We start from the raw sequence: 27,890 nt of genomic DNA on the forward strand, positions 1-27,890 counted from the left end.
GAGAGGACAGAAATATCTTCCATCCACTGATTCACTCCCCAAGTGGCTGCAACAACTGGTGCTGTGCCGATCCGAAGCCAGGAACTTCTGCTGGGTCTCCCACGTGGGTGCAGGGTCCCAAGGCTTTGGGCCGTCCTCCACTGCTTTCCCAGGCCACAAACCAGTGCCCATGTGGGATCCTGGTGCTTGAAGGTGGAGGATTAGCTAATTGAGCCACTGTGCCCCCAATCAATTTGAAAGGCAGGAGCTCTGTGGGGTTTCCTGTCCGAGGCAGAGGCGGGGGTTTTGAGCTGCTCCCCAGGTGTGCCAATACACCGGAAGTGCGGCAGTCAGGACTGCTGTGGGCTCCCAGTGCTGACAGCAGCTGGACCTGTGTGCTACAAGGCTAGCCCCTGGTTCTTTCAATGGTTAAAGTTGTTTTGCAATTGCACATGGGCGATGGTTCACATCCCGGCTGCCCCACTTCCCTTCCAGCTCCCTGCCTGTGGCCTGGGAAAGCAGTCAAGGACGGCCCAAAGCCTTGGGACCCTGCACCCGCGTGGGAGACCCGGAAGAAGTTCCTGGCTTTGAATGGATTCACCTCTAGCCTTGCAGACATTCAAGGAGCGAATCAGTGCTTGGAAGACCTTTTTTTCTGCATCTCCTCTCTATAAATACGGTCCATTTTTCCAATGTAAGTCTTAAAAAAAAAAAAAAAAAAGCTCCACCTTCCACCCATGACATGGAAGTGGGTGATGCCGGCAGTGGCAGTGGGAGCGGCTCCTTGGAGTCCTGTTCTCCGGCATCCTTCCTCCAGCTGTGGGACACTAACAGGTGCTTTCTGACCCGGAGGACGTGAGCAGCACTGTGTGGCCAACACGGGCCATCTGCCTCACTCTCCCCAGTGTACTGGGGCGGTCAGGAAGGAGCGTTCTCCAAGGATGTGACTACAACACAGGCCCAGAAAGGTGTTTATAAACATTTGGAATTTTATTTAAAAAAAAAAAATCACAATCATTAACATTGTTACAGTTACAAGGCCCTCTTGGTTCTCCACAATGACACTGAGCATGCTCACAAGGGGTTCCCATTGTTAAGTCTTAAACAACCGGATCTTTAGTAAGAGGAAAGAAAAAAAAAAAAACTCAGCACACTACCATTTAACTTGTTTAATGTTTCTTCACAAATGGTGAAAAATACTAAAGTACAGACAAGGAATAATCATAATGTTGTGGCCAACATTATAAATATGGAATTATAAATTTAAAACATTTTCTGGCTTAAAAAATAAATCTGGTAGTCAGTCAATGCAGCTCTGGGGGCATGTGCGTCTAGTAGGGTCGGTCTCTGCGCTCCTGGCGGTGCTCGCCTCTGCAAGGCAAAGCGCACGAGGTGAGGGCGGCAGGGGGCACCGGGGGCACCAGGCAGGCCCGCACGCATGCTGACCCCACCACATACTTATCCATTTTTCCAGGTCCTCCACGTCCACCTCTTCTTCCTCCCATCTGTTCCATCAGAGGTCCAGGTGGACCCCCAGGGCCACCTCGTCTTCCTCCGCCGAAGCCGCCTCGGTCCATGCCCCGGCCACCACGGAAGCCCCCCCTGTCTCCACCACGGCCCCCTCTGAACATTCCACCCGGACCACCGCGGTCCATGAGGCCGCCTCTTCCACCTCGCATGCCGCCAGGGCCGCCTCTGCCACGGTCACCACCTGAGGGGAAGGCAGGGCAGGAGAGGTCAGGGCGGCAGGGGCGGACAGTGTGCGGCCTGTCACTCCCTCTCAACATCCAGCAGACATGGAGGACACCATGGGCAGCTGTATTTCACTAAGCTGGCATCGCCAAGTGGAGGGAGGGTCACGGAACTGGTACTTACCTGGGGGTGGGAAGGGCGGAGGGAGGAATCCTTCAGGCTTTGGGGCCTTGCACTGGTTACATTCTGTCCTCCAGGCGAAGTTCTGGTTTCCACAGCCCCTGCATAAACAATGGAGCAGCACCCGTCAATACAGGAGGGGCAGGAGGCCAAGGTGGGACCCCAAGCAGCGAGGCCACTGAGGATGAGGCCGGCGCCTCGGAGGGTCTCCCCCAGCCGCGCGTGTACTTACGGATTGGGACACTGCCAGTCCCCAGCTCGGTGCTGGACATTCCCTCCTCCTGAGGGGTTTCCCCGGGAGCCCCGAGGTCCCCTGGGGGGGAAGCCACCTCTGTCTCCTCCACGGCCTCCCATGCGACCCATGGGCCCGCCAGGCCCTCCTGGGCCACCTGGACCTGGGAGAAAAGCACACTCCTTTACACCCCGGACGCTCCCCGGGACCCACGCAGGCTGAACTCCGTGTGTGACAGGTGTCCCCAGGGCTCCCCACATAGCCAGTCCTTGTTTTCATCCCCTTACTCCCAGTCAGCACTAACAGGTCTGGGTGGTCTCTAGCAGACTACCATGAGCTAACAGGGTTGGCGGCCAGCAAGTACCTCCACGGAGGGGGGGCGGCATCCCTCGGCTCTCCCGGGGCGGCATGCCACCCCGCATGCTGTTCATTGGAGGCTTCTTCCGGGCCAGAGACACTTTGAGTTTGCTCCCTTGAAAATCTTTCCCTGGAACAAGGAACACAACACACACGTCATCATCTGCTCAAGCACACGAGAATGCAGAGCAGTCACCAATTCCGCACTTCTCAATCCCAGAGCAGAAGAGACCTAGGAAGCCACTCAAACCCACAGGCCAGAGACGGGAGCAGGCTGAGGGAGGCCATGGGCACCAGCCCACCCGTCCCCTGCCACTTTCAAGTTGGTTCTGGTAGAAATGTGTCAAGCCTCCATTAAACGTACATAGTCCGGCGGCCTGCTGCTTTTGAAGGGTTGTCACTCAGCTAGAAGTGCGTGCAGCTGCAAGCAGATCTGTACTAGCATCAGCCGGAGCAGCAGCTTCTGAGCAGAAAGGTCCCTGCCCGTAGCCACACCCACAGTGGCCTCAGGAGTCCACAAGCACCCAGCTTTAACAAAACCCTGTTGCCTGCAAGCTCATACAACCAGTACTTGTGCCAAGACACCTAGTGCACCAGCGTGCCAACAACATAAGTGAGGGACAGACACTGTGGCACAAAAGGGTAACCACTGACATTCTATACTAGACAACTGTTTTGAGTCCTGGTTGCTCTACTTCCCATCTAGCTCCCTGCTAACATGCCCAGGGAAGGCAGTCAAGATGACCCGAATGTTTCAGCCCGCCACCCACCTGGGAGGCCAGGATGCAGTTCTGGCATAGGCCTGGCCAGCCCTAGCTGCTTGGGCCATTTGGGAAGTGTTTCTCCCTATGACCTGATGAGCACACCCTACCATCAAACCATTCCACGGCAGCCTTGGCAGTTGGGGGGTCTTCATAGGACACCGTGGCATCCCCCTTGGGCTTTCCTGTTTCCTTATCCAGGTATATGTGGATCATGGGTTGTCCAGTTCTCTTGTTTATCTAGACATGAGACATCGAGGAACAGTTAGGATGAGCACAGAGTTTAGAAAAATCTCGTGAAAATGATGAGAGTCCCTCATGTTGTCAAAAAACCCTTCCTAGGCAGACACACAATCTCAGGTTATTTTCTAAATTCATACAAGAAACTACACACACCCTATTTCCTCTGTAGATATTATCACACAAACCAAAAGTTCCTCATTCCAAAGTATACAGGACAGGTCCACACCCTCTGGCTACTGTGGGGCCTGTGGAGACATTTAGCAGTCTATGGTAAAACAGCCAGCAAATACCATCACAGTAAGACATGCCTGGAGCTCATGTTGTGGCATAGCGGTTAAAGCTGTCACCTGTGACGGTGGCATCCCATACAGGTCGTTTGCATCCCAGCTGCTCCGTTTCTGATCCAACTCTCGGCCAACGCACCTGGGAAAGCAGCAGAAGCTGGCCCAAGTGTCTGTGCTCCTGCACCCACACGGGCCGCAAGGAAGCTACTGGCTTCAGCCTGGCCAAGCTCCACTGTTAAGTCCATTTAGGGGTGAACCAGTGGATGCGAGATCTTTTTCAAGTGAACAAAGATGCTTTAACGCATTAGACACAGCGCACTGGGTTCTGCGTTTACTACCCTACCAGGCAGGGCAGCTGAGCACTAGGCGTGGCTGGGTTGAACTCAGGAGTCGCACTGTGAAATTACAATTAGGCTCTCCAGAATCTACCAAGTTTGAGTAAGCTGCGGAGTGGACACTGCAGTGCCATTAGTGAGGCTGCGGGCGGCGGTCCACACACCCACTGTGGCGCTGTTTTGAGTCCCAGCTTCCTGATGAGCACCCTGCAGGCAGCGCGTGTGCTCAGGCCTGCCACCCAGTGGGAGACCTGGACCAGAGCATGGGCCCCTGGCTCTGGCCGGCCAAGCTCTCTTGTTGCATTCAAGGAGTGAACCAGAAGATACAATATGCCTTCCTGTGTTGCTCTTTCAAACAGGTAAAAATAAGTATTTCCCTTTTTTCCAAAATAATTTTAAATTAATAAATCCCTTAAAATACAATATAATGCAGTTTCTGCATTAAATGCACATGATCCTGACACCCAGCAGCACATGAGATGTAACACAGAGGAACACTCACACTTGTGCTTTTAAAAGAGGACTTTGTGAAAAACAGGATCCCTATGCACACAAGGCGAGAACTTTAGCTGCTAGGCTATCGTGCTGGGTTCCCATCTATCAATTTAAAAACAAAAACTTTTATCAACAGAAAAAACATCAGACATATCAGTAACAACAGAAAACTGCCATTATATGGCTCTATAGCTAAATCCTTTCCTTGCAAAGCACTGGGATCCCATATGGTGCCAGTTTATGTCCCAGCTGCTCCACTTCCCACCCAGCTCCCTGCCTGTGGCCTGGGAAAGCAGTCGAGGACAGTCCAAAGCCTTGGGACCCTGCACTCATGTAGTAGAACCCAAGAAGCTCCTGGCTTTGGTTTGGCTTACTGTGGCTATTAAGGCCACAAACCAGAGGATTACAAGATCTTTTTGTCTTCCTCCTCTGTAAATTGGCCTTTCCAAGAAAAATCTTACAAAGAACAAAACTGGGAGAAGACAGTTTTAACAAAGATAACGGAATCAGAAGATAAACAATCTGGGTCCAGTGTGGTAGCCTAGTCCTTGCTGTGCACTAGCCAGAATCCCATATGGGCACCAGGTTGCTGTCCTGGCATCCCACTTCCCATCAACTTCCTGCTTGTGGCCTGCCAAAGCAGCGTAAGATGGCCCAAAAGCTTGCGACCCTGCACCTGCATGGGAGACCTGGAGGAAGTTCCTGGCTCCTGACTTTGCATTGGCTCAGCTCTGGCCCTTGCGACCACTTGGGGAGTTAAGATTGTTCTGTCTTTCCTCTCTGTAAATTTGACTTTCCAATTAAAAAAAAGAGAGAGAAACAATCCAATGCAAAATGAATGACAGGTAATTCAGAGATGATATGCAACTAGAGTAAACATTAGCACTCAAGGAAAAGTCATATTTTCTTGAACAAAGTAGAAGTGAGGCAGTTTCCAGCAGCGCTGAAGATGAGGTCCCAGGAGGCACTGGAGCTCCTTAGCCCTCTCATTTTCTGTGAAGCTCAACACACACACCTCAAGACCCACAAGTCTTAGGAGTCAACTGAATTCTGTGCAAACTGCTAAGATCTGTCACTTTACAATAAATTCTTACGGCACTTTTACGGTCACTCACAAACATAAGTGGCAGCAAGCTTCAGGTGCTTGATGTGTGTGTTCCTAGCTGAGGTTGAATAAAGGACAATCTGCCCTCTTATTCTAAACTCTTGACAGCAGTGGCCAGAGGTGGGGTCAGCACACAGCCAGTGATGGGGCCAACTGGAAGAGCTGGAAAACCAACTCTAGCATCCTGTCACTGACGTCAGTGGGCAACTTCAGGCGAGCTCCGTAACAGCTATGTACTTCCTTTTTGTAAAATAGAAATGATCTACCAGGGTGAGTTGTTTTTTTTTTCAGAATTTCAGCATTTGTCAATGGCTCTGTTCCACAATGTTTGCAATGTATTGTAACAAGAATCAACTATAGGAGCTGGCTGATGTTGCTCCCAGCAGATGCATCTGGAACACACTGCCAGACGGCCCAACTCCTCGGGTCCATGCACCATGTGGGAGACCTAATGATGCTCCTGTCTCCAGGCTGACCACATCCATTTGCAGTGAACCAGTAGATGGAAGCTCTTATTCTTCCATAAACAAACAAACAAACAAAAGCCCATGCAGACACACCAAGCCTGTCCCCTAGATATGTCTGTCTACTGCAGCAGTGTCCTATACACAGCCGCCGTCTTTGGTGCTGGCCGCCCAAGGGCACTGGTTCAATTCCCAGTTGCTTTGTTTCTGATCCAGCTCCCTAATGCACCTAGGAAAGCATGAAAAGTCACCCTTGCGCACATTCGAAGGCCCAGTAACTCCTGGCTGCTGGCTCTGTCTCGATTCAGCCCCAGTCACTGCAGCCATTTGGGAAGTGAACCAGTGTACGAAAGATCTTTCTGTTTTTCCTCTCTGGAAATCTGTTTCTCAAAAATAAATCAATCTTGGGCCCGGCGCGGTGGCGCAAATGGTGAAGGTCCTCACCTTGCACGCCCGGGATCCCATGTGGGCGCCGGTTCTATCCCGGCAGCCCCGCTTCCCTTCCAGCTCCCTGCTTGCGGCCTGGGAAAGCAGTCGGGGACGGCCCAAAGCTTTGGGACCCTGCACCCGCGTGGGAGACCCAGAAGAGGCTCCTGGCTTTGGATCGGCACAGTATCGGCCGTTGCGCTCACTTGGGGAGTGAATCATCGGATGGAAGATCTTCCTCTCTGTCTCTCTCCTCTCTCTATATCCGCCTTTCCAATAAAAAAATGATAATAAAAATAAATCTTTAAAAAAAAAAATCAATCTTTACATAAGGAAAAATGGCCAACATTTTTTTCTGTTAAGGAATACACATGCTGCCCAGAAAGAAAAGTTGAGATGTCTTCCCGAAATTTCTTTCCCAGTGTTTTGTGGTCTGAGGCTCTGCTGTGCTTGGTTATGCCTCTACTTACCTTAACAACGCCACACTGCTTAAAGAAGTCTGCCAGATCATCCGCAGTCACATTATCACTTAACCCTTGCACATAAACTGCACTGTTGTCAGAGTCTTCATCCAGATCTACAGGTGGGCCTTCCAGAGGAAACGAGAGTAACAGGGAAGTGGCGTTACTGTTAAGTCTCTACAGGGGCTTAACAACCGCTCTCTATCATCCAATGACATTTCACCACAAATTACCAGAACTCGCCTCTGCTAGCAATAATACCAAACACTGGGCTGTCTACTGTCAAGTAATTTTAAGTAATGATCATGTTCCAAGAAGCCTGTGACTTGCCTCGGGCACAGTGTCCATTAGACTACCAGGCCGTTGACCTGCAGCAGGCACTGAGGTCAGCCACTCACTGTGTACAATAGAAAGCTAAAAAATTCTCACCTAGATCAAGATCTGGTCCTTCATCCATGGGTCCTGCCAATCAGGAAAGATCACATAGACCATGATTAGTGCGCGTCTTGCAAGCTGCAAACCTTACACACACACATAACTAGCTACTACACCACCATATGAAGGGGGTTCATTACATTCCAAATGACCCGCACTGCTTACATGGAGCAGTGCCTCTTAACATTTGTGAAAGGTTTGCTAGGGTTTGCTTTTTTCTTTGCTGGTTTACTTCTAAACCATTAACCAAATACACTTTCAATTTATGTGCCAAATTAAATGTTAAATTTAAGTCAAAGTTTTTCTTCCAAATAAACCAAATTTAAAAAATGTATTCTCCCCCACATTACAGAAGCAGTTGCTCAATACTTCAAGTTACCCTTTGTTTCATAACCATAGGTTAACCTTATTACCCCTAAGACAATGCCGGCAGTACCCATTAGTCTCTTTTGTATAGATCACTTTTAAACCACTTATGAAACTAATAAAAAAATTATATTTTCTAAAAACTGACTGCATTTTTTTTAAACACTATCCATGGTAATACTCAAAAACTTACCACCAGGCTTATTGAAGCCACCTCGCTCTCCAGCGCTGCTGGGGGGATAAACGAAGAAATGAAGGCCTTTCCCTTTAAAAGCCAGTACCGCTCTGAGCCTTGGGGGGGCTCGTGGGGAAGAAGGGCACTGGCTAAACACATCTCCAACAATGCATCTCTCTCATCTTGTCACTACGCCTTTCTTCGGGGCAGCTTGCTCAAATGTCCTTAATATACAACCTTGCTTGTCTAAGTGTACACACCAGTGTGGGTTCCTTTCATTACGGGGGCTGGTATTAATAGTGCAATACATGGCAAATTGGGGGGGGACCACCAGATTCCAAACACCCATTCAACTGGCTGGAAAAACCACGAGAGCTTGCTGTGGAAAACACACAGGGGCAAGCTCTGTGAGGAACCTTTCCATGTTCATAAAGCTGCACCCCCATCCTCTCCCAGGGGAGAGTCGAAGGAGTCCCCGGGCTTCCTAACAGGTCACAGTGTAATAAAGCGGAAGACAACCACATTAAATGCCTACAACACACATCTGAGGACGCAGCCTGCCAATCTTCAGCATAAAGCCATACAGTTCAGGGCACTAATGGATTTAACAATCGCTGTGAAAAGAGAACTGACAACAGACGCCAAGGCTCAATGGTCTGGGGGTGCAACTTTATAGACTTATCAGTTAATAATGACTATGGTGGTATAAAAACATACTATTATAAAGAGGAGGAACAACATGATTTGGATTTTTGGCTTAGGTTTGGTTTTCTTCAAAATGAATGAAAGGCAGCTCCACAGTGGGAGGCCACACATTTTCTTTAACCAGTATTGCACCTTTAATACCTGAATATACAATGTCAAGCTGTTGCATGCAGCTTTGTTGCCTTTTTAAAAAGTACACACCATAAAATGTTTTCTCTCTTTAAACACAAAAGTTTACACTTTAATGTTACACAATTCTAGAATATTATACCTCCTCTGGTTCATTACCAAACAACAAGTATGCAGTTACCAAAGTTACAGAAGGATTCCATTTATACAATGATTACATTTTGTTAAAAATATTCTATGTATATTTTTCCTCTCCATATGGACACCGTGTCTAGTCCCACTTTTCATTATGCTGCCGGCTGAGTACTGAGTACGGGTACTTTTTAAGTATTGAAGTGTATACAAGGCTCTCACTTTGTAACCTGTAGCATATAAATGCGACAAAGCATGTTAAAAAGTTTCCACGTTTAACAGCCAATGAAAATATCAAAATACTGAGGCAATGAAAAAGGGCATGTTAACAACATTGAGTGCCTTACCTGCATAAGACACTGAAAAAACCATCACCACACCACAAGTAAAAAGGGGAGAGGAAATGGCCCCTGCCCCATCCCCACAGGATACAGCCGACTGCCTCACAGCCTGCTGGAAAACCGGTGGGGAAGGCCACGGTCTCTGCCATGGATCCAGGAGACTGCTCACTCACAGAGGGCCCCCTCTAATAGCAACATGTAGCAAAACTGGTATAATAATTACTTCTGTAGTATTAAAGTAAATGAACTTTTTAAATGAAGAAAGAAAAACTAATAATTCTAGGTGGTTTGAGATGTGATGATAGTAATTTCAAGTGCCTATTTTAAAACATCCATAAAGAAGTGAAACCTTTATAGTGGAATAGTCTCCAAATAAGATTGATTTTACTTTCTGCCAATAATTCATAAATTTTGCATGGTGCAAATTGCTTCTTCCAATAAAGATTTCACTGAATACTTCAAAGTTATGCAGAATACACATGCAACATTTTCCAACAGTTACACTTAAATATGAAAGCTAAAGATCAATTTTTAAATCCAATTTTGAGATCAAATTCTATTAAAAAGAAATGCTATTTAAATTTTCTTTGAACAGTGGTACCACATCCAATCTATACTTAGATATCATTCTGCATAACTTTCCTTTTATTTTTTAATACTAGTTCATATAGGGACAGAACACACACAGAACTATGCCTTCTGGATTATGTTAACCATCAACATCATAGCTCACCTTCAGAGTACAGACACCAGAAAGGGAAGTGGGGTGGGGGAGGGCAGGCAGGGGTAGTAAGGTTACGTTATGATAGAAACAAAGCTTTCTAAACCAGATTGTGCCAACTATCAAGATGGTCAAACTGATTTAGTGTTTTTTTTTTAAATTCTCCAATGGGGGGGAGGGCGGGGGCAGGGAGGGCCAGACAGGCTCTAATTATATACATCGCTCTAGATTTTTTTCTGTGCTCCAACAAAACTATGTATCAGGTGCACCTAAGGCCATAGTTTAAGGACTATGCGATCCAGATTTCCATGTTCAACAATTCTGAATACAAGCAGAGGTTGGGGATAAACACTGAGAACAGCTGCATCCCTTCTATGCAGTTTACACACGTTTCAGAACAACCATTCAGAGGCAATCAGTTAACCCTAGGGCTGCTAGAAGGGTTGTGTGTGTTCCATCCCAACTGTATCACCCGCAGAGACGTTTCACCTCTGCAAACCACGAAGGGAACTGAAAGCTCAAGTCTCAGAAGCATTCTTTGTTCTTCCCAACCCAACAAAATATAATGGCAGGGAGAAAAAAGCAAACTGCCATTTAATTTATGCCACAAAGATGACATTTCCATGTTTTAGAAGATGGCTTGAACTGAACAGATTGTCCATGGAAATGCAGAAATAAATTTCTTATGTCTTTCAGTCCCTTCTTTCCATTGAAAATCCTATGGATGAAACAAAATTAGGTAAAAGGAGAAAAGGTTTGCTCTTACCCCATTCCACCGCGTCCTCCTCCCCGCCCACCTCTGCTCATGCCTCCACGATCAAATCCCCCTCTTCCCCTGCCCCGGTTATCAGGGCCACTCATGCTCCGGTTCTCTCCTGGTCCGGAAAATCCTCCCGACTCCTGCCCATAAACACCCATGCTACTGGGGTGCTCCTGTCGGAATGAACCTGAGGAAAGAGTCACATCTGTAAGCCAAAGGTCAGCATGACATCACTGCCTGACGTACTTTCTCCTGGATTCTCAGAACTTTCAATGGCAAGGCACTAAATGTTTTTTCATCAGTAGGCTCTTAAAAGTCACAAACTATAGGTAAAATCATTTCCAAACTCAAAAAGCCACTTGGCCAAATACAGTTTGTGGAGTTCTATCCCATAAGGGTATCCAAAAGCAGCTTCTTTAACAAAAGACAGGTTCCCCAAGGTTAGCATGCTGCCGCCGAGCTCCATAAAGCAGCACTCTACTTCACACTCCAGGAAACATGCCCATGAGTGGAACTTCTTTTAAAAAGAGTGCAAACTCAGGTAGAAATTAAACTGTGAAGACAATTTTGGGTTTTCAGCTTTTAACCCACTCACAAGAAAGTATTCTGTGAGTAAACATTTCCTCCCCTTTATGGATATAAGGAGTCTTAACTAACAATCACAGAAGCTTCAACGATGGCCTGCGGCAGGTAGACCACATATAAACACCAGCTTCACTGAATATAGTCTGCATAGCGTAAGCGGCAAGTGTCTGGTCAATTAAACATTTTTTATAAGGCAAACTAACTACCCTTAGAGGAAAACAACTTGATCCTTTATCAGGACATCTAAGCCATTAGCCAGGATGTTACCCCTGACATAATTCAAGTAAACAAAAGCAAAGAGCATTCCTCATATTCAGCTACTACTACAATAATCATTTTGATTTGGTTTCTATCTTAGCAACTCACTCTGCTGCCCGTAGCTGCTGCTCTGCTGGCTATATTGACTTGGAGCCTGGCTGTAGGATCCAGTCTGGGGGGGGTAACTAGTGGGAGGCTGCTGCCCATAGCTGCTCTGTTGGCCATAGCTACTCTGCTGTCCATAGCTGCTCGGCTGCCCGTAGGTGTTCTGCTGAGAGTAACTGCTCTGATCGTAACTAGTCGGCTGTGAAGAGGAGTAGCTGAAAGAAAAAAAGAGAAAGAGGACAGTTACTTCAACAATCAGTGTGTGTGTGACATGGACACCTTCAAAACTGAAACAATTACACTATCCCATCTGTGCAACCTTTAGTCACCTCTTCCATTCCACCCCCACTGAAAAGTTATCTTCAACCACACCCAAGGCAAATTGGGGAGTACTTATCCAACTTGTACTATCACCCTAGAAAGAAGACACTTTTTAAGACTTGCACTGAGCAATAAAAGTACCATTAAATAGTGTTGAAACATATTATTAAAAGCTTTGGACTTAATGTGTTAAGGGGAAAATACACAGATACTCACTCAGGGAAGGCAAACCCTGTGAAAAGGGCCCTGAGAAAAAGTAGGGAGAATTAAAGTGAGTTCAGTTCTAAGCCCATCTTCAATATTCTATCGGCAGACAACAATGACTTCAGAAGGTACAAGCTGCCTGGTATTGGACAGAGTATTTGTGTATCCGTGTGTGGGGAGAACATATCACACAGAAATTAGTTTTCCCTTTAACTGTTACAACTTGCAAGATTTCACACACACCTCTTCCTTTATCTATAAAGCACACACATTCATAAAGACATGAGTAAGGAAACTTCATGATGTAGGCACTTAACACACAAAAAACCTCCCAACAAACCCTTCTGCTCAACCATGACAGGAGAAAGAAAAGGGACAACACATTTTAAACTGACTGCCTATTACGCCACATTCTTCATCACAACTACCAACAGCATCTCTCCTTTGCACAGCACCACCTCTGCGTGGAGGAACATTCTGGCATCCCTTTGTTCCAAGCTGTACACTTAGACCCATCAACTCTAGCTGGAGCTAACCTGCTTAACCTGCTATATTTTGACATTATCTGAGATGGAGAGGGAGTCCCCATCTGTTGGTTCGCTTCCGAAGACTCCAACGGCTGTAGCTGGTCCAGACGTGAAGACAAGCTTCTTTGCATCAACTACTGCCACTGCCACCCAAGGCCCACATTAGTCGAAAGATGGGGTGCAAGCTGGAGCTGGCTATCCAAACGGGCACTCAGAATGGGACACAGACATCCATCCTAACTGCTAGGCCAAATGCCTTCCTGTCATACATTAAATGCATGCTTTCTCAAGCACATTAGCAGAGAGCTGGATGGGAAGCTGGGCAACTAGGATTCGACCATTACAGGAGATGTAGCACTTGCAGCAATGGCTTAAGCAGCTGCGCACGACTGGCCCTAGGACTCAGACATCTACCTCTATGTGGGCACTGGGAGGTTACATAAGACACCTTGCGAGGAAGTTAGAACAAATTGTCCAAAACCTGAAAATAACTTGTCATTCTAATACCTCATTAGGCAGATACCAAGAGACTGACCTTGTAGGAGGATAGGATGGTGGTGCAGTGACTGGCTGCATTGGGTAGCTCCCAGGTACCTGGGGATAACTGTAGTTACTTTGTCCATAGCCTAGGCTGGGCTGGTTGTATCCCCCAGTGCTAGATTGGGGTTGATTAGTCTCTGCAGGCTTGTTACCATCCTGTGGTCTAAAAGGAGAAATGAAAGGTGAAATTTTTTCAACCAGAAAACTCTTGGCTAAGAGCTCCGCAATAATCCATTAGCAATACACAAAGTTAGGTTTCACAATCTGAAATACATCCAATCTAACATCTCTGCAATTGTGTTTCCTGAAAGAGAACACCAAGGAAGTGGTAGGTATCAATGAGACCCTCAGAGGTAACACCAGCAGCCCCAGTCAGTTCACATGAAGTTAAGAGTGAGGACACCAATGTCTAGGGTCACCACTCTAAGGGATCTGGGAAAGGCAGTGGTCAGGAAGAAAGCATTGCTTCTCACAGGTAATCGCTGTTATTTCAAGTTACAGATTATAGTAACATTTACATATTACAAATGCCCTTTATGTCATACATTTTGAGTATCAGTGATTTTATGTTCATTTACTAAGAACAGAACAGGAAAAAAACAAAAACAAAAATAAAAAACATCCCCCCCAAACTATCCCAACTTGGTCTGCTATAAACTGATCTGACCTGATCTGACCTTGCTGCTAAGTCTCCATAACAGAAGTACCACAGTAAGTAAGGGACACACACCGTCGTCCTCAGATGAAGTGGGCAGTACCACTGCTAAAATCAATCCCAATCCAAAGAAAGTGCAAGTGCATCTACTACCTGTTAGCTCCACTAGCTTACACCAACGCTGTGCACAGTGAGCTAGAGCTATTTTAAGCCAAGCTCCCAGAACCAGCAGGCTGACCACAGACACGTGGGAGGATCGCACTTCCTTCACTAAGATGACGGGTCCCAAGTCCCCATCTCTGAAGTGGGAAAAGGAAGCAGACGCCATGAGACAGCTATTGCTAAAATGGTAAATAATGAAAGTTAAATTTATACATGAAATCCTTCAGCTATGGTCTGCATACACAGACATCAGAGCATGAGAGGGAACCTTGCTTACCTGACAACACATTAGATGCCTAAATCAAATCAATTGGGGCCCTTCTAGGAACCAGCCAGTTAGCTTTAATCTAACCACTGCATGGGCTATTGACTATTCACTGCGCATTTACAAGTGCTTTCTGGAGTGTTTGGCAGAGGTAATTTCTTACCCCCCAAACAGACAAACGTCTACGTTACAAGTTGATCTAGTTTATTAAACTCTGTAACTTTCGTTGAACTTGATAGTAATCCCACAATGGCACACTCAGACAAGATTTTACACTTGTCTTATATCACATACAGAGAAATCACACCAACTGTTTAAACAGGCAATAGTGTTGCACTCACTGTACACAGAAGTATCTTTATGGACACTTGGGTCACACAACTCTTCTTTTGACTTTTATCATGCTACTTTTCTTCCTAAATTGTCCACTATCATGTTTATCCCAAACAAAAAGCCTACTACACATAATAGGGTCAATAATGGCAAAAGCACCAAAAATTAATTCAATCATTTGTTGTCAGAAGAAATGCTCAGGTTTCACTATTCTGAAACCTGACAACCCACTCCGTAATGCTGCCCATTCTGGCAACTGGCTGTCACCATTCCCTGCCAAACAGACAAACACTTCCAACCTATGTTTCAGCACGTTAGCCACTAAAATGCCTAAGAACACAGTTAATACCTCAGAGCACAAAAGCATCAAATTTAACGAATTGTGCTGTGGTTTCTCTAAAGTAATGCATAGCAGATTCCTTTCCCGTCAGCCCAAGGCAGTGCTGGCAGCAACAGGTGAGTGTCTTACCTTGCAGGTGCAGTAGCTGCTGGCTGCTGCCCATAGGCTGGGTAAGCAGGCTGAGTGCCATACGCAGACTGAGCTGCATAGGAAGCCTGTGTGGTGGTGACTGTCGCGGTGGTGGTATCATAAGCACCAGTGCCATAGCCTTGGACAGGCTGGCTGTATGCCTGGGGGGCAGCTGGAGTAGTATAACCTAGAACAAAGGAGAGGAGTGTCACAGTTTAGGCTCCCTCAGGAAACCTGTCTATACATTTAATTGTTAATTTGAAAAAAACACCTCCTTCAAGCCATTACAAAACAAATCTCTTAAAACATTTCCCCTGCCCCGGCACAATGTCTAGTGGGCAAAGTCCTCGCCTTGCATGTGCCAGGATCCCAGATGGCAATGGCTCATGTACTGGCTGCTCCACTTCCCATCTAGCTCCCTGCTTGTGGCCTAGGAACCACTGGAGGACGGCCCAGAGCCTTTAGACCCTGCACCCACATAGGAGACCCAGAAAAAGCTCCTGGGACCTGGCTGCAGGTTGGCTCAGCTCTAGCTGTTGCATCCACTTTGGAAGTGAACCAACAGATGGAAGATCTTCCCCTCCCCCTCTGTTAATCTGCCCTTCTAATAAAAATCAGCTAATCTTTCAGCAAAGCATCCAAGTTTTAGCAAAGTGACATCTCACTTGCTCTACAATCACAGCAGAGGAATATGTGGCAGGAAGACAGTATCGATGAAGTTGTCTTTCTGATGCTGCACTGACCTGCAGGCAGGTCTCCTGTTCACCTTGCAACCAACACACTCAAGGACCCCCTAAAACTTCCAAAGAGCAATAAACCACTCTAGAAAATAGGGCCAATTTGTGGCAAACGAAAATTGCTACAAAATTGTGATACAAGTACTAGGTTTATTAATGTATTTTTGGTAATAGTCCATTTAATTATTTTCTTTCAGTCCCAAAAACGCAGCATGGATAGCTGAGAAACTGGGAATTGTACAGAACATCTAGTTAATTTTCAGTAAAAGTAGTTAACATTCTCGACTGAGCATGCTGAAGAACTACTAATGCCGTTTCAAGTAACAACTGAAAAACACTATTAGCATGAAGGTTCTAAACGGGAAATGAATAATTAAGATCCTATAACCACACTGCTTTACACAAGTTACCCTGCAGGTTTTCTTGTAATTATTTAAACTTAGCATTTCCCCCAAACTTTTAAAGAAAGAAAAAGTAATGTTGACATAAAACTGTATGAGATCTTGGCTGCTTATCAAGTTCCCCAGCCCCAACACAGTCTTAACTACCTAGCACAAGCAACAAGGCCTTTTTCCTGCTCAGCAGTATCAGTGACAGACCCCAGAGACCCACCCCTTTCCTTCCTCCTCTCGCAGGTATGCTGCAGACATAGAGCCTCTCCCAAGGTCCTGCCTCTGCTGCATCAGGAAGTGGGCGTGGAGCATGACCAAAACTCAAAAGCAAAGCCATACAATGGAAAGTCTTGGGCCCGGCATGAGAGCGTAGTGGTTAAAGTTCTCGCCTTGAACACGCCAGGATCCTATATGGGCGCCGGTTTGAATCCCAGCAGCCCTGTTTCCCATCCAGCTCCCTGCTGTGGCTTGGGGAAGCAGTGGAGGACGACCCAAAGCCTTGGGACGCTGCACCAGAGTGGGAGACCTGGAAGAGGCTCCAGGTTCCTGGCTTCAGATTGGCCCAGCTCCAGCCGCTATGGCCGCTTGGGGAGTGAACCATCAGATGAAAGATCTTCCCTCTGTCTCTCATTCTATCTGTACATCCGCCTTTCCATTAAAAAAAAAATCTGGGCCCAGCGCGGTGGCGCAAGTGGTTAAGGTCCTCGCCTTGCACGCCCGGGATCCCATATGGGCGCCGGTTCTAATCCCGGCAGCCCCGCTTCCCATCCAGCTCCCTGCCTGTGGCCTGGGAAAGCAGTCGAGGATGGCCCAAAGCTTTGGGACCCTGCACCCGCGTGGGAGAGGCTCCTGGGAAGAGGCTCCTGGCTTCGGATCGGCATAGCATCGACCGTTGTGCTCACTTGGGGAGCGAATCATCAGACGGAAGATCTTCCTCTCTGTCTCTCCTCTCTCTATATCCGCCTTTCCAATAAAAATTAAATAAATCTTTATATAAAAAAAAATCTGATCTAGATGTTAGCATCCACACCAATCAAGGAAAAATCCGAATTCTACTAAAGTAAAACAGACTTAAAAAAAAAAAAAGATTTTAGGGCCCAGCGCAACAGTATAGTGGCCAAATTCCTTGCCTTGAACACACCAGGATCCCATACGGTTGCTGGTTCTAATCCCGGCAGCCCTGCTTCCTATCCAGCTCCCTTGGAAAGCAGCAGAAGACAGCACAAAGCACTGTGACCCTGCATTCGTGTGGGAGACCAGGAAGAGGCTCCTGGCTCCGGACTGGCTCAGTTCCAGCCGTTGTGGCTGCTTATGGAGTGAGCAATCGGATGGAAGATCTTCCTCTCTGGCTCTCCAACTCTCTGTATATCTGACTTTCCAATAAAAATAAATAAATCTTAAAAAAAAGAGCCATCTTTCCTTTTATTATTTTTTTAAAGATTTTATTGGACAGTCAGACATACAGAGAGGAGGAGAAACAGGAAGATCTTCTGTCTGATGGTTCACTCCCCAAGCGGTCCACAACGGCCACAGCTGAGCCAATCCGAAGCCAGGAGCCAGGAGCTTCTTCCAGGTCTCCCACATCGGCATGCGCTTTGTGCTGTCCCTGACTGCTTTCCCAGCCACAAGCAGGGAGCTGGATGGGATGCGGGGCTGCGGGATTAGAACTGGTGCCCATATGGGATCCCAGTGCGTATGAGGGGAGGACTTCAGCCACTAGGCTACTGTGCCGGGCCCAAAGCCATCTTTTCTAACAGTGTAGGAGTATGTTCTTCTCTATCCCAAATATTTAAGACAATTCTGTAACTAATTAAACAGACAACAATTTCTCCTGTTTAACCTATTAGACTGGGGGCAAGGTGTGGTGCCGAGGGTTGAGCCACCATCACATGATGCTGGCAATCCTGGTTTGAGTTCTCTGCACTGCTTCAGACATGGCACCTTGTTAACATGCCTGGAAGGGCAGTGAATGGCCCAGGCACCTGAGCCCTTGAGTACCGGATGGAGTCCCAGGTCCTGGCTTTAGTCTGGTCCACTACAACCGTGAAGCCTCTTTAAAGCATATAAGCACATGGAGAATCTCTCTAACTCTTCCAAATAAATAAATTAAAACAGAACAAAAAAACACGGGGCAAGCACCTCTCACAGGTGTCACTGGAGTCCATTCTGGTTCACTTCCCATCTACGTCCCTACTAACATGCTTGGAAAGGCAGTGCAGGACAGCCCAGGGCCTCAGCCCCATCCAGTCACACCCACTGTAGCTATCTGGGAACTGAATTAGTAGTTGGAAGATTCTCTGTCTTCCTCTGTAGCTCTTTTTATTTGTTAAAAAATATTTTTTATTGGAAAGACAGATTTAGAGAAAAGGAAAGCCAGAAAGATATTCCAATTGCTGACTCACTCCCCAAGTAGCCGCAATAGCTGGAGCGGAGTCAATCTGAAATCAGGAGGCAGGAGCTTCTCCTGAGCCTATCACGTGGGTGCAGGGTCCCAAGGCTTTGGGCAGCAGTCCTCCATTGCTGTCCCAGGCTACAAGCAGGAAGCTGGATGGGAAGTGGAGTATCCAGAACAAGAACCAGCTCTCATATGGGATCTTCGCACATGCAAGGTGAGGATTTAGCCATTAGGTTATTGTTCCAGGCCCAAATCTGTCAAATAAATTAAAAAAACAAAACAGCAACAAAAAAAACCCTTAAAACAAAAACCATGAGATTGGCAACCTATATGGGCACCATCTCTAGTCCCAGGTGCTCCACTTCCCATCCAGCTCCCTGCTTATGCTCTGAGAAAGCAGCAGAGGATGGCTCAAGTCTTTCAGGTTCCTGTACCCACATGGTAGATATAGAAAAGGCTCCTGGCTCCCAGCTCCCAGCTTTGGATCAACTTGGCTCCAGCCGTTGAAGCCATTGGTGGAGTGAATCAGCAGATGCAAGATGGATCAACCTTTTTTTTTTAGGTTTATTTAATTTTTATCGGAAAGGCAGATATACAGAGAGGAGAGGCAGAGAGGAAGATCTTCCGTCTGATGGTTCACTCCCCAACTGACTGCAACGGCCGATGCTACGCCAAGCCGAAGCCAGGAGCCTCTTCCGGGTCTCCCACGCCCATGCAGGGTCCAAAAGCTTTGGGCCATCCTCGACTGCTTTCCCAGGCCACAGGCAGGGAGCTGGATGGGAAGCGGGGCTGCCGGGATTAGAACCGGCGCCCATATGGGATCCCGGGCGTGCAAGGCGAGGACCTTAACCACTTGAGCCACTGCGCCGGGCCCAAGATGGATCAATCTTACCAATCTCCTGCTCACCCCTTTCTCTCCGTAAATGTGCTTTTCAAATAAAAATAAATGAATCAAACTAAACCAAACCAAAAACTCCATTAGGTTGAAATACATTTCAAAGTGTATTTCACAAAGCAAAGAGCTCTAGGTAATGGATGTTTTTAAATTGGTATTCTGTTCATCTGAATGAACTGCTTACTTAAGTTTTCTACAGAGTCCGAAGGTCAACCATACAAATCACTGATTCATTTAAATTTAACTAGAGCCCGATTTTATCTACCCCACTACTCTTACATTTCTTTCCCCCTACTCAAGGACAGGCCATGTACAAGATTCACAAGAGCAACTGAGAAAACAGAAGCCGACACGCATCCAGACAGTAATTCATGCCATAAAATTATGTGGCGAAAGAGTCTTGCAGTGCTAACAATCCTAGTAAGACATAAGGCTTATAAATAACCTTTTTATTACTCTAACACCTACAACTAATCAAACAAAATGAACAACAAACCAGCAGCGAAGTGATCTGATGGAAAAAAAAAAAAAAAAGAAAAGAAAAGATCAACCTCATCTACCCTGTGCTAACGAATTAAAGAGAAAGCAGGACACAGCACATAAGCACAGCAACGTGGTCACTCTACATGAATCCTGGTTCAAGTCCTAGGTGCTCCAGCTCCGATCCACCTCTCTAATGTGTCTGGAAAGGCAGAAGATGGACCAAGGCCCATGCAAAGACAGAACAAAACTTCTGGCCTCAGCCTGGCCCACTCTAGCCACCGTTGCGATGTGAAGTGAACCAGCTGACACAAGATCTCCCCTTCTTTTTCAAAATAAAATCTTTCTAAAAAAATTATACAAACTGGGCCCGGCGCGGTGGCGCAAGTGGTTAAGGTCCTCGCCTTGCACGCCCGGGATCCCATATGGGCGCCGGTTCTAATCCCGGCAGCCCCGCTTCCCTTCCAGCTCCCTGCCTGTGGTCCGGGAAAGCAGTCAAGGATGACCCAAAGCTTTGGGACCCTGCACCCACGTGGGAGACCCGGAAGAGGCTCCTGGCTTCGGATCGGCATCAGCCGTTGTGCTCACTTGGGGAGTGAATCATCGGACGGAAGATCTTCCTCTCTGTCTCTCCTCTCTGTATATCTGCCTTTCCAATAATAAAAATAAATCTTAAAAAAAAAAAAAAAAAACCTTCTATATCTTCTCTCTGAAAATTTGCCTCTCAAATAAAAAATGTTTAAAAAAAGAAAGACTTAAAAAAAGATTTAAAGGATTTTAAAAGACCACAAATCCTGCTAAGGAGATATATATACTTCTCACTGGTCACATTAAAAATATTTTGTTTAACTTTCTTAAAAATGCAAATGATGGGCCCAGTAACCTAGTGGCTAAAGTCCTCACCCGGGACCCAATGTGGGCACCTGTTCTAATCCCGACTACTCCACTTCCCATCCAGCTCCCTGCCTGTGGCCTGGGAAAGCAGTCGAGGACGGCCCAAAGCTTTGGGACCCTGCACCCGCGTGGGAGACCCGGAAGAGGCTCCTGGCTTCGGATCGGCATAGCATCGGCCGTTGTGCTCACTTAGGGAGTGAACCATCAGACGGAAGATCATCTCTCTCTCCTCTCTGTATATCCGCCTTTCCAATAAAAAAATAATAATAAATCTTTTAAAAATTATACAAACTGATCAAAACTGTGTCCAGCCTAAGTAATAAAAAATCAAAATTTAAGAAGTTATTTGTAGGACTGAGGTAGTGCAGTGAGTTAAACTGCTGTGTGCAATGCTGACTGAAGTCTGGGTTATTTTACATCTGACACAGCTTTCTGCTGGTGGATGTAGGAAGGAATGGCAGGAAGGGCCAGCCCCAATTCTGACAGCTGTCTCGGGGAAGAACCAGCAGATGGAAGATACAGTTCTCCCCAGCCCTTTACCTTCCATATTAATCAATCGTGAACAGCAATGAAATGCTTTTTGAACGACAATTCATACAGTCCCCTTGCTTCTGAAGCTTACTTTAGAAAAGAATTAGAACAGTACTTTATGTGTAAAGGTAGCTTGGAGTAAGAGCTACCTGCTACTTAGTACGGTTTTCAGCTAAGTTTTATCCTGAATCCTGTACCTGCAAGGTTACTAGGAGAACTGAGCCACACAGGAGAGGCATTCCATAAACTATGAGGTTTACACAAATATTTCTTGCTGGCTCACTAAACCTACTTGTTTCTAATACTCCAATGTCTTACATTTCAGGCTCACAGCCACGATGGGCCTCCTCACTGAATCAACTATCAATGTGTGACTCTGGAGAAACCGAAAGCCACTCCTCTGCTGATAAACGACTTCACTTCATCCCAGTAAGGCGACCCACAGTCGCCCCGGCTGGATCTAAGCCACAGTGTCCTTTCAAATCAGTCTGGCAACTGCAGTTTGAAAGCAACAACTTTTTTGCATTAAAACATTTAAAATATGAGAGTAGAATCTAAAACATTAGCATTAAATAAAAATGGCTTTTCACATACTCCACTGAACCTCCACATCAACAAATACACTTTATTCCAATTCTTACAAAGGCTTAATTTTTGTACTTCCTAGAATGTTCACATATATATACACACACATAAATAAAATCAAGGCATCCTATGGATTAAAATACTTCACAACACTTAAAGCAGAAAATAAAATGTCTGAACTGGAAACCAACCAACAAACATGATACATGCAGGTGGCAATCTGCTCCTCAATCTAATCATGCAATCCATCCTTCAGGAGAAGGAGAAGCCAGCTGGGAGGTCATCATCTGAAACACCTCTGGGAAGGCGAACAGTGAGGCTCGGTTCCAAAAATCAGAAAGAAAGGGACATGGGGCTGCAAACGGCACCTGAAGCAGTTTTTCATTAGCACCTGATTTTACGTGATGTTAGAAATTGTGGGGTTAAACAAATGGGAACACCTAAAGGATTAACATTACAGGGTTAGACAAGATGAAAAGCATTTCCCATGCAAGAATGAGCAGGATAGTCAAACCTGTATTGGTCCCTTCTACTGTGGAAAGCACAAAACAGAAAGTAGAGGGTACACTATCAGATGAAGCAAACAGACGTAAAAAACAGTTTGATTTTTAAGCAGCTCAGTTTAGGAGGCTCCTTCTTACTCAACACTAGCATTACTATGGACTTTTACCCAGATCCATCTTGTATTGAATTAGCCAACACACCGATTGTAAAAGCAGGTAAAGTTCTCTTCTCCCTCGGAATTGATCCATCCCACCCACATTCTACTCGAGATTCCTCACACACACTGTAACGGAAGGGAAGGAAAAAAAAAAACAACCAGCTAGCCCAGAATACAAACAATCCCTAGATGCCAAAATACAGACAGAACACACGACAGTAGCCGCTTAAAGAATTACCTAGCCAAGGGGACCCCCAGGAACTCTCGCTGGCAGCCTTACCCGTGGGGGGCTGTCCATAAGAAGTGGCATAGGCCGTCTGCCCGTAGGTCGCTGTGCTCTGAGCCTGGCTGTAGCTGACATCAGTAGGCTGTCCGTAGGTTCCATAGCTCTGCTGCCCGTACGCCTGCTCCAAGGAAAGCACAGGCAAAAACTTCATTTTTGGGCCTTGCAGGTTAACAGTACAATAGAAAGACTTACTCTTAAGTTCCTGAACTAAAAAAACACAGTAGAAAGTATTTTTAATAAAGATTAATGATCACAGTGCTGTGAATGCACAGTTACCATTTAATTCATTCACATTTAAGTTAATTACAAAAAAGTTCCTAGCTCATCGGACAAAAAATCTCGTTAACTGAACAGCACATTAACAAGACACTCTCAAGGGAACAGTGATTAAGGGCACAGGTGTGTAACTGCCATGAGAGCGGAGTTTCAGTGACAGAAAACAAAAATGAACAAAGACAGTGCAGAAGGGGCTAAAATATGTGAAGACAATTATGAAAAATGTATTTTCACCTGATGCACAAATAAGTCAACAAACTGCCTGTCCTTTTTCGGCTAGGCTCATCAAAACCACTGGCTTTTGAACATCTGAATTTCTGAAAATGAGCTGTTGTTTCAGACAGTAGCATGATCATATTCTAGGTTTGTCTGAATGACCAGTTATGTAAGCTCTGCCAGGACAACAACTCTGCCTGTCCCATGTTTCCATGACAGTCACTCAAATCCCAGATCCTGAGACTATTGGGAGACTAATTTCTGGAACCTGGAAGCTTGGGCATTTACATAACAGACTCCTGTAGTCCTTCAGCTGGTGCCATGGGTCAGAGCTGATCCTACCACTCACTGCACATACACACTATCACTGCAAAGCGGTCATGTTTTTACTTGCAGAATCGCTGCGATGAACAGAGAACTCTGAGGAGCCAACTCCAAGACTTAGCCAATCCCCAGAGTCCTTCCATACACCACTGTGGAAGTTTAGAATGCTGGCGTGCTTCATGATTACAAGTACACCAGTATCCCACTTTTCTACTACCTAATGTTTAAAAAGACCTGTTGCTAGCTATTGGTTTAGTGGCTGCCAGAAACATTTTACTCGGAGACACGGCTACTTAAAATTAAAAGATTACCTGGCTGGTTTGTGCGTATCCTTGAGTGGGCTGGGCGGTGTAAGCACTGTAGCTGTAAAAGAATGAAATGCAAAAACTGAATGTAGAACATTTGGATTCCACTACTTTATACCCCTACAAGTACATGAGGCTTTCTAAAACATTAATCACAGACAAAATATTGTAAAAATGACCTACCCCTGCTGGGCTGCAGCTTGGCTGTAGGTACTATAATCTAGAGGAAAAAAGGGAGAGAAAACGGTATAAAGTTAGTAGAAACAAAATAAAGGGGAAGGAATTGGGGTGGATGAATTCTGTGAACTGTTTATAATTTAAACCTATAGTCTCACAAAGGTCCAAACGTACACCTCTCAGACCTCAACACTACACCAAAATAGGAATATGCCACTTGAACTTAAACTTGAATATGATGTTTGCTAATAAAAGTGTCAGTGGCATTCTCCACATTGCCCTGACTACAACCCTCCACCTGCTTAGCCACCTCCATCAACTTAACCATTTCAAATATGGCACCAGTACCCCAATGTCAACAGAGACAAGACCCTCCAAAAGCATCACAAATTTTGTACTAAAAAAAGAGATATGTACTAAAAAAGGAGATATGTGACATTACAATCTTTAACACCAAACTGGTGATCCTAGTAGCTACATTCCCTCACTTTCCCAAATGAGAACAGCCAAATTCCACAGCACAATAAAATGGGATAGCAGAAAACTAAATGGCAGTCATCACAAACTAGCCCTTCAAAGTCTGCTGACCACATCAGGTCTGCATCTGAACAGTAACTCAAAAGCTAGATATTTACAAATTCCAGAAGCCCAATTAGGGCAAAAATCTGAAAACTGGCAAGAGGAGAAAACATTTAATCTTTTTCAGAATACCTGTTTTTAGGTAACATCATTGACTTCCCGAAACTCAGAGTCTTCAACTTTCACAAATACCACACATTTTCTTCCTCTAAATAAACCTTTGTAATTTAGAAGGAAGGAACACCTGATCCACTTAGCTATCAACAGGCAATAGACATGGGAAATGAACACCTGGCTGAGAAATTTTCACAGCACTAGTAAATTAAAGTCAGATTAAAATTAACTTGGGTTTTTTTAAAGGTAATTATTTTTTAAAAATCTGCCTAATTCCTTACTCTGCACAAGAACATCTTGTTCTTCTGTCTGAAGATCCTTTCATCCAATCACAAAGTAGTCCCTCACCCAAAAGCGGGCTACCCCAGCTCTTCACCCAGGGGCAGTCCAAACCGACTGCTCAAAGCCCTCCAAGCCTCGAGTACTCTGCTCAATCTACCTGAGGCGTCCACCTCTGCACCCCTCACTTGACTGCTTCTCTTCTGTACCCCCTTAATCCTGAACCATCATCAACATTATCACATCAACTGCCCAAAGATGACTGATCCATCAAGAAAACTGGATTTCTTCAAGGCAATCTTAAAGCATTTTCAATAGCACTAGAAGCCATACCTTGACTTACAAAAATTAAATGCAAAATTTTCTCCATGTGGCATTCACAGAATAAATATACCAATGAAATATCTAAACAAGGCCTTTCCCTAAGGTTTCTTATGAGAAAGCACTCTACATCACTGAATCTAAGCTCAGTGTTTGCAGAAGACTTTCATACAAGAACAGTTATGTAAAAACTGGCAAAGCTGACAAGGAGCAGCTCCTGCCCTCAGATCATCACCTAGCCAGGGGATTCCACTCCACACCGGTGGCCCAGCGAAGCAGCAACCTTGCCTGCTGAGAATTAGGTTTACCTACAGCACAAAAACGTCTCATGACCTCAAACACATTGCAGTCACGAATGGCTGGTTATTTAGCAATTGCAGGGAATGGTCTTGATCCAGGGGCCATACAGAATGCTATCAAAGTTTCTTGGCCTCAGTGGAGGTTTCTGGGGGGTTGCATTCAGCTGACTACCTTCCTAATGAGTGCACTGTTCCAGACAGGGCACCTGGTCACCGTGGGCAGTGACTACCCAAGCGTGGAGATCTGGAACTTCACACCGCATGAATTCAGAACAGCACAGGGCAACTGAGGGTTAGGGGTGGCTGTACGGTGTACCCAGCCCTTCCTTCCAACAAGTGCAGACTAACACAATTCTTAGGAAGAACAAGCAGGGTCCAACGCTGGACATCTACATGAAGCACAGCACAAATTCCAACACAGCCCAGGGTAGTTACTGGTAAGTCCAACTCGAGCAAAGCGGAGTGAGAAGAGCTCGGGCGCACGACGCTTTCCCAGGCCCGAGGTTGCTTGGACTGTGGCACTGCAAAGTCCTCCCTGTCAAGGGGCAACTCCTGGGGACTCTGGCACCCCAACCTAGCAGCGCCCCGCCGAATGGCCACACCCGGGGGCCCTCACACCTGCATGCGCCCTCCCGAATCGAGATTAGGCACTTTTCCCCCCTCCGAAATAAAACTCGGTGGGATCTGGCGCCTTTTCCCATCTTGGCCCCGCTGCACCCGCCGACAGCCCGAGGCCCGGTAACCGCCGAGCCGCGGCGTGGGCCGGCACCGCGAGGTGCCCCCCTAACGTCCACGCGCGAGGCCAGCGCCGACCCCCCCACGCCGACTCGGGGCCCTTTTGTTCCTCCCGGGTCGGGCTTCTCCGATTCTGCCCTGACCGCTCTTTCTCTCGAGCCGGGCTTTGGGCCTGGTGATACAAGGGCTCCACAAGGAAGGGCCTCGGGCAGCCGCCTCAATAGCTTTGTTTTTTTTTTTTTGGGAGGGGTGCAGGGTGGGCGGTGAGGACACACCGGATAACGGGGGGGGGAACCCACCAAAACACAAACACACACACACACACACACACACACACATCCTTAGCAGCGCGAGGGCTCGTTCCGTCCGCGGCCGCCAAGCCAGCACGACGGGCCGGCAGCTCCCTCCACCCTCCCACGTCCGCGAGTTCATCTATTTCTGCATTTCATTTATTTATTGTGCTCTTATTTTTCGCTTATGGGCTTTTTTTTTTCTCCCTCCCCCCCCCCCCTTCACGACGAGATCATCTTTCCTTGATTAAGTCAATTCCCCGCGCCAAGGGGGAGGCCGTGGCCGCGCGGCTTCTCGAAGCCGCCGTTGGGGGACCCTTCCCTCCCGTCTCTGGTTTCGGGGTGACGGGTTCGAGGCCCGCTCGGCCGAGTCCGCGTGCGTACACACACACACACACACACACACACACACACACACACACACACACACACACACCGCCTCCTTTCACGCGGGACCGCTGGCCCCGCCCACGTGGCGGGCAGCCCGCAGCGCCCAGGCCTCTCCGCACTCGCCACACAATGGACAGAGCTTCCCTCCCCACCGGGACGGCCGCCGCGCCGCCACCGGCCCCCCGAGCGCGCCGCCGGAAGGTTCCAGAACCGGCCCTGCCGGTGGGGACGGGGTGGGGGAGGGGAGCGCGGGTCGCCCCGCTCGTCAGGCCCCGACGGCTTTTACCTCAGCCACCACCGCCGCCTCCCTCCCCGTCGCCCGGCCACCCCGCTTCATCTTCCCGGCTACGTCCCAGGGACGCACGGCCCCCAGGGCGGCCGTCTAAGCTGTCGCCGACACGACCGCAGGTCCCGGCACTCACCCGTGGACGCCATTTTCTCGCCTTCCTCCTCGTTCTCTCAACGTCCGTCTCCCTCTCGCTTGCCCCCTAGGCGCCGCACTGCGCAGGCGCCAAATTCGCAACCTC

General features: G+C 47.0%; 1 protein-coding gene across 14 annotated transcripts; it reads right to left on the bottom strand.

Moving 5' to 3' along the window:
* Positions 1-947: 947 nt before the first annotated feature.
* Positions 948-27,868, bottom strand: EWSR1 (EWS RNA binding protein 1). 14 transcript variants are annotated; one of them, XM_041003897.1, is made up of 18 exons: positions 27,786-27,868; positions 24,363-24,399; positions 24,186-24,237; positions 23,053-23,176; positions 22,626-22,643; positions 15,203-15,389; positions 13,314-13,481; positions 11,730-11,941; positions 10,785-10,965; positions 8,009-8,043; positions 7,444-7,476; positions 7,024-7,142; positions 3,312-3,441; positions 2,448-2,570; positions 2,084-2,246; positions 1,855-1,952; positions 1,438-1,690; positions 948-1,350 (listed from the first exon to the last, which is right to left on the bottom strand). In XM_041003897.1, exons 1-18 carry the CDS (start codon positions 27,796-27,798, stop codon positions 1,311-1,313), a joined length of 1,986 nt encoding a protein of 661 aa, XP_040859831.1. In that variant the 5' UTR covers positions 27,799-27,868; the 3' UTR covers positions 948-1,310. The 14 variants fall into 14 exon arrangements, with proteins under 14 accessions (XP_040859831.1, XP_040859834.1, XP_040859830.1 ...); XM_041003900.1 differs by having other exon boundaries at positions 22,626-22,640; positions 27,786-27,854; XM_041003896.1 differs by having other exon boundaries at positions 8,009-8,046; positions 27,786-27,854.
* Positions 27,869-27,890: the final 22 nt, after the last annotated feature.

Source organism: Ochotona curzoniae, unplaced genomic scaffold (assembly GCF_017591425.1).
Source record: "Ochotona curzoniae isolate NIBS_2020 unplaced genomic scaffold, NIBS_Ocur_1.0 scaffold_274, whole genome shotgun sequence".
Classification (NCBI taxonomy): Eukaryota; Metazoa; Chordata; class Mammalia; order Lagomorpha; family Ochotonidae; genus Ochotona; species Ochotona curzoniae.